Source organism: Pan troglodytes, chromosome 12 (assembly GCF_028858775.2).
Source record: "Pan troglodytes isolate AG18354 chromosome 12, NHGRI_mPanTro3-v2.0_pri, whole genome shotgun sequence".
NCBI lineage: Eukaryota > Metazoa > Chordata > Mammalia > Primates > Hominidae > Pan > Pan troglodytes.
In genome coordinates this window covers 111,205,235-111,217,890 of record NC_072410.2, presented here as the reverse complement: position 1 = coordinate 111,217,890, position 12,656 = coordinate 111,205,235, and the positions used below count along the sequence as shown (strand labels likewise).

At 50.6% G+C, this 12,656-nt stretch overlaps 1 protein-coding gene across 1 annotated transcript; it reads right to left on the bottom strand.

Moving 5' to 3' along the window:
- Positions 1–378: 378 nt before the first annotated feature.
- On the bottom strand, positions 379–12,437 carry NTSR2 (neurotensin receptor 2). The gene is given in 5 exon segments (XM_003949755.5): positions 379–766; positions 768–936; positions 2,257–2,347; positions 4,181–4,454; positions 11,738–12,437. Coding segments are annotated over 5 exon segments (1,233 nt in total). The 5' UTR covers positions 12,362–12,437; the 3' UTR covers positions 379–691.
- Positions 12,438–12,656: the final 219 nt, after the last annotated feature.

Genomic DNA, 12,656 nt, shown 5'->3' with positions numbered 1-12,656 from the left:
ATTAAGATTCAACTCTTGTCCAGCATTGCGCTGGCCAGAGCATAACTGGGCTGCATGTGCCTCGTGGCAGAGTGTGCATGGCCGTTTCCCGGCAAGCCACATGGGCTGGCTTGGCCAGAGGCAGGAGGGGACGCCAGCAGCCCACTGGCTTTCCAGAGTCTGCAGAAGCTGCTGTCAGTGTCAACAGCTGCTCCCTGCCTGGGAGAGAATGGAGAATCTTACTACAGCTCACGTGAGGCACTGATTTGGTCAGCTTCTGGGGCACTGCTGATTTGTCATTTGAGGAAATTTATAGGACACCTGAGCATAAAACTACAGAAGAGTGTTGTGGGCTTTCAGGACAGCAGGAAAGCAATGATGATAGCCGTGCAACAACAGTAACAACAGAAATCGTGCCAGCAAAAATTTATTGAGCATCTACTACGCACCAGGCTCTGTGCTAAGCACTTTAGTCTCAGGCAACACTAAGAGATGGGTGCTGTTCTTTATCTCCACTACACAGACGAGGGAGCCTGAGGCTAGGAGGGGTCACGTGGCTTCCCTGCGCTTGATGGTTCTCAGCAGAGCTGGGGTTGACAGAAGTCGCCCCGGCTGCGAAGCTTGAATGATTAGTGATAAGGTTGCTCACCTGCTTTGCCAGGTGACTAAGCAGCTGGTCATTTTGCTTGTTCTGTTCATTCTTGCGTTACATTCAGGTCCGGGTTTCTGGGGGATCCCCAAAGCCTGAAGCTGTATCCATTAGGGTGGGACTCTGGGGCTTCGGGGGGTAACCGCTTCATGGGGTGGTGCTCTCCACACAGGGAGCTGACGGCTTCCAGGAAGAGTTTTCTGAAGGAGGAGGACACGGTGTTGTAGAGAAGAGGAGTCACAGCTGAGCTGACGTAGAAAAGTGTGTTGGTCACCATGTAGAAGTAGTGGTAGAAATTGTACAGTGGGCTGCAAGAGAAACCCGGAAGCCTGGTTAGAGGACCTGTCACCTCCTCGCAGTGTCCACTTCCTACTGGAGAATGCCTCTCCTCCAGAGGGCTGCATGACGAAGCCTATTTTCTGCTATCAGGAAGCACAGTGTTTTTGTTTGTTTGTTTGTTTTTGAGACGGAGTCTTGCTCTGTCTCCCAGGCTGGAGTGCAACGGCATGGCTCGCTGCAACCTCCGCCTTCTGGGCTCAAGCAATTCTCCTGCCTACAGTCCTGAATAGCTGGGACTACAGGCACACACCACCATGCCCAGCCAATTTTTGTATTTTTAGTAGAGACGCGGTTTCACCATGTTGGCCAGACTGGTCTTGAACTCCTGACCTCAGGTGATCCACCTGCCTTAGCCTCCCAAAGTGCTGAGATTACAGGCATGAGCCACCGTGCCCAGCCAGGAAGCACAATGTAAATTCCATAAATGTTTTGTCACCAGCAGCTGACGCCCTCCACCCAGCCTCTATGATCTGCCATCCCTGGCTGTGGTTCCTGGTCACCTCATGGTAAGGTGACACTGCTGACTGACAGGGGCCATCTGTCCAGCCACTGAGGCCCCAGGTGCCCCAGGCTGCTGCATGTGGTCAGGAGATGTGGCTGCACTAAGAGCTGAAGGTCCTTCTGAGGAGCCGCACTTCTTGCTGCAGGTTCTCTGCAGTGGGAAGCGCTTGGCACGAGCTCATGTTGCCTGCGCAAGTGTAAGGGGTGCTGGTGCCTCCTGAGGAGGAGGCATCTGTCACATGGCTCTTTCTGTGGAGGCTTCCTGGGACCTCGATTCTTTTGGATGTTTGATTCCCACTTATGATTGGGGCACAGTGATTTCTGAAAGGCAGATTATGAATTCTCTCATCTTCTCCAACCATGTCATAAAAGGGGGTGCATGTCTTGGTCTCTGCCGAGGGGACCTTTGTTGGCTCCTGGGGTCGCACCTTTGTGTCTTCCTCACACTCTCCTTGGAATAGGAGAGGAAGGAGAGAGAGAGGAAGCCTCAGAAGCATGGCCCGTGCTCCCTTTTCCCAGGCTGAGGCTTCTCTTTCTCCTGTAGTGAGAATCCCACAGTCTTGGCTAGGCCTCTCACGCACACGGCCTTACCAGGTCAGATACAATGTTCTGTTCCCCATCCCTGGCTGGGAGATTTCAAGGCACAGACTGCACGGGACCAGGTGGAATGCGGTCCAGGATTCCAGAGGACCCAGCAATGGAGGGTCCCTCTGGAGAGCAATGGAGACCCCAGGCCTAGCCCAGTTGGGCCCCCTCCCTGTGTGCTAGGGTCTTTCTGCCACACTCACTCAGTCCACGCGTCATCAGGTACGTAGCAGTACATGAGCCTGCGGGCGTGGTACGGCAGCCAGCAGATGACATACATGACCACGATGGCTCCTGCAGAGCATTGGAAAGGGAGAGACAGCGCCAGGAGAAAGCAAACACATTCTCAGTTACACCATTGCAAAGGGAGGCTGATGCCCGAGGGGATAGCAGCATTTCCCTCTAACTTGGTCCTGGAGTCAAGGGTTGGAAGGAGGCTTTGAGGTTATCTGATATATCCCGACCTGAATCTCTTCTCAAACCTCATGTGATCCTGTCCTCTGGATAAGTGTCCACTCTGGCCATGACCAGGACACAGCATGCTTCTAGGACCTCTTCCTGGCCACTAGAATATATTCCCAACCCAGGGCTAGATATCCCTACCAGGTTATCTATCTGCATGTACAACAGAACTGTGTCTTTCTTGGGCCAGGCACGGTGGCTCATGCCTGTAATCCCAGCACTTTGGGAAGCCGAGGCAGGTGGATCAGTTGAGGTCAGGTGTTTGAGACCAGCCTGGCTAACAGGACGAAAATTAGCCAGGCGTGGTGGCAGGTGCCTGTAATCCCAGCTACTTGGGAGGCTGAAGCAGAATTGCTTGAACCTGGAAGGAGGAGGTTGCAGTGAGCTGAGACCACACCACTGCACTCCAGCCTGGGTGACAGAGCAAGACTCCATCTCAAAAAGAAAAAAAAAAAATGAACTTGTGTCTTTCTTGACTTAGAAAGCCTCTTGCTCCTTTAGTCCTTTCTCTGGTTAATTTACAGCACTGCCATTCATCTGGCACTCAAGCCATAAGCCAGAGACTCCTATTTTTCTGTTCCTTTCTATATCCAGTCTATTGAAAAGTTCCTTCTTAGCATCTCTCCTCTGTGCTTTCCCTGCTCTCACTGCTACCTCCCTAAGAGACTCTTACCACCTCTGTACTGGACTATGACGAGTTTCCCAACCTCCCACCCCTTCCCTCTCCTGCTTCTACTCTGCTCTGACTGGCAAAGCCATCATCTAGCCCAGGGTAGCCCCTGGACCAGCAGTGTCAACATCAGTGAGAAGCCTGGTAGAAGTGCAGAATCTTGGGCCCCGCGGCTTGCATTTTACAACTCTCCAGATCATTCTTAACACACACTGAAGTTTGAGAGGCACCGTTTAGCCCATTCTCCAAAGAGCTGAGCGCAATAGGTCTCAAAAGCAAATCTCCCGTCACTCATGGACATCAACTTTTTCAATGACTGACCATCGTCCATAAAATGAAGTCTGACACCTTCATGTGCTGACTTTGTGTTACTTATCACATCACATTGCACTTAGCTCTTGCATCTCTGTCCATACACAAGACTGTGACATTGATGACAGCAGAGGGCCTGTCTTGTACTTGATCCTTCCATACCCTAGCTAGTGCCTGGGTTATGGTGGGTGCTTGGAGAGACCTCTGCTCTCCTGTGCCTTTTGGAGTTTCTCTTACAAGGCCAAATTTTCCCAGAGACTTACAAAACAAGAAAGCAAACAGATCAGTGTTGTAGGAGGGAAAATGGAGTTTGAAGGGACTGGATTTAGGTACCCAGCCCATCTGAGAGTCCACAATTTGCAGCCGCAGTCTTTAACCATAACTGCTCCTCATGTTCATCCACACCGCCAGACTCACTGAAAAGTGGTCAGGTCTCTGTTTGCCTGTGTGTGCTATTCCCTGGAGCAGATTGGAGGCTTCATGTACAGAATTCCTATTCTTTCCTTAATTATAGCACTGAACCCTACAGGAAGTCTGTTGGTTATACAGTTCCCCTGGGGCATAGGGTAAAGGAAGCCTTGAGAGAGGTAGTGACTTGCTGAGGTCACCCGGCCAGGGATTGGTGGAGGCAGCCCTGGAACCTGGGCCCCTTTCTTCTGGGGTGATGTTACAGAGGACTTAACTGAGAACCTGGACGCTGCGCTGGAGGCTGCGGATCTGGCGCACGTCTTTATGTCTCACCAGGCTGACCTGGCCTCCCTGGATAAAGGTCTTCTTCCATACGATGAAGCTGAGGAGACCCTCCTCACTCAGCAGCTCCAGGCGGCTGGGGGTGGAGCTGCCCGGGGTAGAAGTGGACGGCACGTGGGAGCAGAGGGCCAGCAGGTGGCTCACTGTGACCCCATTCAGGAAAGCAGTTAGTGCCAAGGGGAGCACGAAGGACACCAGCACATTCACCTGTGGAGGTAATGCCAAGGGCTATGGGGCAGCGCCAGGGCCCTGCGGCCCTCACCATCTGGCTGTGCCCCAGGCCCGGAATCTGCATCAGCAGAAGGAGCGGCAGAAGGGTTAGAAGATAAGGTTGAGAAAGTTCTCAAAAAGTGAGGAGAGAGAAAATAAAATTTCGGATTAGTGTAGGATGTTCATAATAGGGGTTCCAGGAAGAAAAAAAATAGAGAAAACAGAGGGGAGGAAATTTTATTTAAAAATGCATTCAAGCCGGGCACGGTGACTCACGCCTGTAATCCCAGCACTTTGGGAGGCCGAGGCGGGCGGATCACGAGGTCAGGAGATCGAGACCATCCTGGCTAACATGGTGAAACCCTGTCTCTACTAAAAATACAAAAAATTAGCTGGGCATGGTAGCGGGCACCTGTAGTCCCAGCCACTCGGGAGGCTGAGCCAGGAGAATGGTGTGAACCCAGGAGGCGGAGCTTGCAGTGAGCCGAGATCATGCCACTGCACTCCAGCCTGGGCGACAGAGCAAGACTCCGTCTCAAAAAAAAAATGCATTCAAGAAAATTTTCCCAAAGTTGAGGAATCTGAGCTTCTAGACTGAAAGGCTGCCCGGGTGCCCAGAAGAATCGATGGAAATAGACTCATAGCAAGTCTCATTCTTATGACATTTAGCATCTTAGGTATAAAGAGAAGATCTTGAAAGCTTCCAGACAGATAAAACAGGTCACATAGATAGGATGGAAAACCAGAATGACATTCACTTCTTAAAAGCAATGGTGGAAGCTAGAAAATCATGAGCAGTGCTTTACAATTTGTGAGAAAAATGGCTTCCATCTTAGAATTTTATACCCAGCCATATTATGACAAACATGAGGATAAAAGAAAACAATTTTTGACATGCAAATTCTCAATTTTTTTTTACCCTCTATGGACCCTTCCTCAGGTCTCAGGAGATTAAAAGAACATGTTCTAGACAAATAAGGTTATAAGCCAATAAAGAGGAAGACCTGTCATTCAAAATGGGGTATCCTACAGAGGACCCACCGAGGGATGGAAGGGAGCTCCCAGGGGGCCCCCGTGCAGATGACACTTCCCTATGGTCCCCCTGTGCACCAGAGAGCAACCAGTGGGACTGGAGCAGGAGACCAGAGAGCTCCAGGGAGAACTGAAAAATAAAAGATGAAACTGGTAGATTATCTAATGGATCAGAACATATTGAAAGGGCATTTACGCTTGTGATAGAGAAGCTGAAAATGAACTACAAATAGGTACTTAAAAAACTATGCAAATGAAAAACAAGGCCATACATTATTAACCGCAAAGAAAACAAAAGTCCTTGGATTAGAAAGAAAATACAACACATGGGTCATTTGTGAAGAATGTTTACATAGTCACAATTACATAAATACTGAACATAAATTTAACCCAGCACAGGGATAGAATTACACTGGAAGGAGGATGGGGCCAGTGCGTGTTGAGGTGATGGTGACAGAAGGCAGGGACAGGAATGTGGGAGAGTGAAATGCTCATTTTCTGTAGATATAAGACAGTGGATACAATTTAAAACAGAAATAAAGCTAGTATGCTCTTTAGAAATACGGAGGCAAAGAGGACAAGCGACAAGAACACATGGTATTTGCCTCTCAACTAGAGAAATAGAGAAATGAATGAGAGTATGGAGAATGATGGGATTGCTGTTTTCCATCACACACCTTGGGTTATCATCATTGATACTATGTGACTTAGAAAAATGAATTTATTTATATAACACCCTGTGTTTTAAATGTTTACTTTAAAAAATTCAAAATCAATGTGTTCTAGGGTTTCCCCTCATCAGTTCTAAGGCTCTCTTCCACCTTTCCCTTAGCAAACATTTTAAACACTGAGCATTTTTTTTTTTTTTTTTTGAGACGAGGTTGCCCAGACTAGAGTGCGGTAGTGCAATCACAACTTACTGCAACCTCTGCCTCCTGGGCACAAGTGATCCTCCCACCTCAGCCTCCCGAGTAGCTGGGACTACATGCATGTGCCACTACGCCTGGCTAATTTTTGTATTTTTTGTAGAGATGGGGTTCTCACTATGCTGCCCAGGCTGGTCCTGAACTCCTGAGCTCAAGCAATCTGCCCACCTTGGCTTCGCAAAGTGCTGGGATTACAGGTGTGAGCCACTGTGCCTGGACTAACTGAATGATATTTAATACCACTTTAAAATCAGTATGAACTATCTGAATTGGACCCTGTGCCTTTTTATGGAGTTATCATTCATGCCTTTTTATCTTAATGCTTGCTCACAAATCAGCAACACTGAGGGAAAAATAAAACACTACCTGTGACCATCAATTTAGTTTGTTGAGGAACCAAACAGGTTTATATCAGTAATGACATACTTAATTACTCTCAATTTGTAGCTTTAATACCAGTCAAGACAAAGATCAAAATTAAAAATATATTTATACATTAGTAATTAATCTTTGGGAGTTTTAAAATCTTTCTGGGAAAACTATAGTTTTTCGTGCTTTCAAAAACTGTAAGCAATTTTCTTGGACCAAAAAAACACTGGTTAATATGAACAGTGAATCAACTCACTGATAAAATATTAGAATCAAAATAATCCTAATTTGAGTCTGGTTATTTTGTTGTGTTAACATACACTGTATGTTTCAAGTGAAACATTTTTAAACGCACTATTTGTCAAAAGATGCTGTTAGACTGACAGAATTCATTTCACAGCTTCATTGCCCTGGCCAGGTTGAACCATGTCAAGGAAACTGTGAGCAGCATATTCAAAACACAAACATTGCTTGGCACTTTGGCGCTGGTTTTTTTTTTTTTTTTTTTTTCAAGCTTGTCTCCCAGTTAGGAACAGCCTGGAAGTCACTACTCCGGACTGTGACAAGTGGTGGAACCCGGCTCCCAGGCATTGTGGAAATACGGTTCATTGTCACAGCCACGCCAGGCCTCAGCGGAGAACTGCACAGCCAGGTGTGAGCAGCAATGCGCTGGCTCTTCTGCTGCAGCTGGGAACCGCATGCAGGCAGCTGGGAGGTAGATTCCTGTACCTGCTGCTCTGTGCTTAGTGCTGGCTTGTCATGGGGCTAAAGGTTACTAGTGTGGATGATAAAAAATATTCGTTCTGACATTAGTAGTTCTGCAAATACACACGCTATAGCCCATGTATCAGCAGCTCTGGAATAATGTCTTGCCTCAATAAGTAGCTCTGGGACTCGGAATGTTGCAGCTGCTAGATCCAGATCTGCCCAAGGCTTCAAAGGTGAACAAAAAAATAGAGTGCCACTCATATCAGTGATTTTGACTTGTCTTTACTCAGGATCTTTACTCATAGTTAAAATATTGGCAGGTTCTACATAACCTATGCAACTCCCAGTGGTCATGCAGGCAGCAAACTGCATCTAGGATGGGAGGTGATGATGACCTCACTATCCCCCAAGGTAACTGAGCTGGCTTCTTATTTGTTAGTAGCTCTGCACCACTAGATTATAAGTCAGAGGTCACACAGAAGCCCTACTTCCATGTCAGCATGAGACAGAAAGACTTTCCGAAGAGGGAGGGCCCGTGGGTGCTCAAGCTTGTGAAGGAACCACCTTTCCTCTTGGCTTTGTAGACACGACCCCAAGTGCCTCAGCCTACTTTGTGGTCCTCAGATTCAAACAGGTCCTCAAGCGGCTCCCACTTGCTGGACAGCTTCAGTTTAAAGTCACAGTCCATGGTCACAGCCTCTGAGGCCAAGAAACCAGGTCAAGACTGCAGGAAGGCACGCAGGCGCTTTAGCCCTTGGAATCCTGCTACCCAGCAGCAACAGCAGGACCTGAATCGATGTGGCAAAAGGAGGATGATACCCCTTGGTAGAGCTGAGGTACCAAGTGGCAGTGGGCCAGAGTGTTGGGGAGGCCTGGGAAGATCTCCTGGGCAAAGAGAGCAGAGAGATGAGGTTGTGGGTCTCCAGCTGGTCCTCCCCTTGCCGGTCCTTCCAGCTGCTGCCCCAGAGGCCACAGGGACAGCTACTGTGGGGTTCCTCATCCTAGCAAACTCTCACACCCCTTTGCTTACTCATGCTCAAATTTTTAAAAAATGTACGTATATAACTTTGTTTAAATAGTAAAGATGTTTTCAAAGCAAAAAATAAAATAAAAATAAAATAAAAAACAACAAACAAAAAGTGAATCTAGGCCGGGCGCAGTGGCTCATGGCTATAATCCCAGCACTTTGGGAGGCTGAGATGGGCAGATCACGAGGTCAGGAGATCAAGACTATCCTGGCCAACATGGTGAAACCCCATTTCTACTAAAAATACAAAAATTAGCTGGGCGTGGTGGCACGTGCCTGTAGTCTCAGCTACTCGGGAGGCTGAGGCAGGAGAATCACTTGAACCCAGGAGGCTGAGGTTGCAGTAAGCCGAGAATGTGCCACTGCACTCCAGCCTGGTGACAGAGTGAGACTCCATATCAAAAACAAAACAAAACAAAACAAAAAGTAAATCCAGAGAAGGCAAATGGAGCTGAGTTATTAAGGAGAGGCCAGGGGTGGAGGAAGGAGGGAGCTTGATGATGAGTGAGGAGAGGGAGGGAAGGAGAAGGGCAGAGCAGGCAGGGAGGGAGAGAAGACGGGACAGGTGGAAGGCCCTGATTCTGATTCCTGTGAGCCAGGCACTGTACCAGGTTGGGAAGGGAGAGCTGGAGTTAAACCCTCAGGTGGGAAGAAAAGGCAGGAAAGGAAAGAAGGTGAACGTTTGTTGAGGACCTGCAATATTCTGGGCAATTCCACATGATCTCATTGAATTATCACAGAGGATGCCAGCAGCCATGTTCTTGCCCTGTGGACAGACCTGGGCATGTGAACCCTACCCACAGACACCCAGAGGCCTCTTTCTGAGTCTGGGAAGAGCAGGAGAGAGAGGGGCTCCTGGGAGCCCTGAGCCCCTGACTCTGACCTGAGATCTCGTCTGCCCCAACATCCTTGCTTCAATTTTTTATTTTGGCTGAAGTTGCCTCCAGTTCTGTTTCCATCATTTGCAACATAGAGTTCTGACTACACCCCTCTCCAGCCTCTTTCCCCTTCCACAATGGCTAGATTTTTTATTCAGAAACAGATTATGAACTTTTAATGTTTAATTTTTATTTTTTGAGACAGGGTCTTGCTCTGTCACCCCCGCTGGAGTGCAGTGATGCAATCATGACTCAATGTAACCTCAGACTCCTCGGTTCAAGGGATCTTCCTGCCTCAGGCTCCTCAACAGCTAGGACTACAGGCATGCCACCATGCCCAGCTAACTATTTTATTTTTAGGAGAGACAGGGTTTCACTATGTTGCCCAGGCTGGTCTCGAACTCCTGGCCTCAACTGATCCTCCTGCCTTAGCCTCCCAAAGTGCTGAGATTACAGGCTTGAGCTACTGCACCGAGCCTTATAAACTTTTAAATGCGAAGTTCCATGTAAAATAAACAAGGAAACAAATAAATACATCTTCCTTAGGCATTTGGTCCCTCCATCTTTCTCTCCCTCTCTCCAGGCCAGATCCCACCCTCCATACTCCACATCCACGGGAGACCTGTGTCCTGCTTCCAGGTGAGCATTGGAGCCCCCAGACCCACAGGAAAATCACTGCAGACAGTTGCTCATGGCAGATTCCATGTGATGAGCAAGGGATCTCTGGGCTGAGCCTGTCAGAAAGGAACTAGGGGAGGAAGATGTTGTTTAAAGAAATAAGAGGTGACAAGTTCAGTGGAGAGAAGGCCCTGTTGCCAGGACAGCCACTCCACAGAGGTACACTTCTGAGGATGACTCGGTGGCCTCTGTGGATTCCGGGGGCGGGACTGTGGGGCATGCTCAAGATCTGGAAGGATTCTGGCCATGGAGAGTCCCTCTCCCCTCCACAATGTTTAGATTGAATGGAAACAAAGCGGCTCCACTGAACACCCACAAAATCTTAAGACGTTGCCTGCTCCATGGATTTCTCTTGGTCATGAATGAAAAGCAGGTTGGTGAGTGAACACCTTCCCTGAGGCCCTTCAGTCCTCTACCCCTGCCCAGGGGATGGATGAGCAGACACGAACAAAGGTGGGATCTTCAGGAATGAGGAGAGGGTATAGGAAGAGAGAGGGGACTTTAGCGAGGGCCCTTCGACTGTGTAGGCAGGCTGGGCTTCCATCTGCAGGAGGCAGCTTAACATGAGAGGGAGCCTCACCTGGGGATGTGCCACTAAGAAGCTGCTTAGGAGACTGCTTAGGACGAGTCCCCTAAGCAGCCTCTGCACCCTCCATGTGCCCTGATGAATTCACACAGTAAACTCTCCCACATACCCTCGTGTGCCAGTGTGCAGAGAAGGGGTCCTGGCTCCACCCTGCTTTGTTCCTTTAGGTTTCCTGGAGGCCCAGCAGGGCCTGGAGGGGCCTGTGCTTTCTCAGCCTTTCCCACTTCCCCAATGTGCTGGATACATGAGATCATGGTCTAATGTGACTAGAGCAAGCGACCAGAGGACACTGGCTTGTAGAACGATGCGGAAATGGAGACAGACACTTAAAAAGGTGAGCATCACTTTCAGAAAATGCATTGTGAAGTGCTGCAAATACATCACATGCTGAGAGAATTCAAAAGACAGGGGAGAGTCCCTGGAGTTGGGGAGGAGGTGAGATCAGAGCTGCACTTTGGGGAATAAGAAGTGTTGGAATCAAAAGCAGAAGAATGAGCTTTTGACTTAAAAGCCAGAGGCTGGGCATGGTGTGGGGTTCGGGGAAAGTGGGAGCAAGAGGTGTGGGGGGACAAGTGGCCTGGGGGAGGCAAGGCTGCCAGGGGGAAGGTAACAGCAAATGAGGTTAGAAGCCTGATCAGGCCTCTGGAAGAGAGGACGGGGGTGCCTTCCCCGTCCCCACCCTACCTCCAGGGAGGTCCTCTCCAGAGCCGTCTGGGGAGCTCGTTGGAACACAGACTTCGGGCTACTGAGGCAGGAACCTGGGTGGGTCATGGACTCCGGATTTTCACAGGCTCTGCAGGCAACTTTACGCCCAAATGTCTGAGCACCACTCTCCCAAGAGTGGGAACATTGACTCTGGAGTTAATTTTGAATTGAAATCGGGACTTCTCTCAATGCTTCACTTTGGCCACGCCTCCCTCCTTCTAGTAAAATGGGACGGAGCAACGAGACCCAACTTGCTGGGTGGTGGCGAGCATTAGAGTCGAAAATGTCTGTTCCCCGGGGAGAGAGGGTTCCCTCCTCCCAGCACCGCCCCCCCACCCCCCTCCCCCGACTCCCGCTCTCCACTCCCTTACCTGGATAAAGACTTGGAGCGCGGTGCGGCTCACCAGCACCGTGCACACTCGCGAGGCGGGCTCCGGCTCCCCGTCCGCCGTCTCGAGTTCGTGCTTCTGCCCCATGATGACGGCCATGGGCAGGGCGAGGCCGAGCGAGGCGGCCCACAAGAGCGCCACCAGCCGCCGGGTCCGGCGCGGCGTCAGCAGGCTGCGGGCACGCAGGGGCTGGCACACGGCTAGGCAGCGCTCGGCGCTCAGGCCTGCCACGCTCAGCACCGTGGCGTAGGCGCACAGCTCGCGCACGAAGTAGTAGCCGCGGCAGCCCAGGTCGCCGAAGACCCAGGGGTAGTGGAACCACACGAAGCTGTAGAGCTCCACCGGCACGCCGACCAGCAGCAGCAGCAGGCCCGCGAGCGCCAGGCTCAGCACGTGGTGGCGCAGGCGCCCAGCGCGCCCGGCCCGCGCCTTCAGCACCACGTGCACGGACAGCGCATTGCCCGCCGCGCCCAGCGCCCAGATGAGTGCGTAGAGCGCGGTGAACAGCACCTTGGCCCAGAGGCGAGTGTCCACGCCCAGCCGGGCGTCCAGGCTCAGCCCCGGGTTGGAGCTGGGCCGCGGGGGCCGCGGGCTGCTGGTTTCCATCCCGCTCCCGCGGCCGGCGCTCCCTCCCTCTCACTGCCCGGAGTCTGGGCGAGCTGCCTGGTTAGTGAGCACCTCCTCTTCTCTGAGAACCTCTAGAACTGGGAGGACACGCCCCCGAAAGGGTGTCCCTGAGCCAACGTGGGACCGCTAGTGCCAGCCCGTTAGCGTCGGTCACACGTCTGGGTTCAGTTCAACCCAGGGAAGCGCGTGCTGGTGGAAAGGGGGTTGGGTTCCTTTAGGGGCTGATAGTCCTGAGTTGGGCCGAACTCCACCACTTTCGAACTTTGTGAACTTG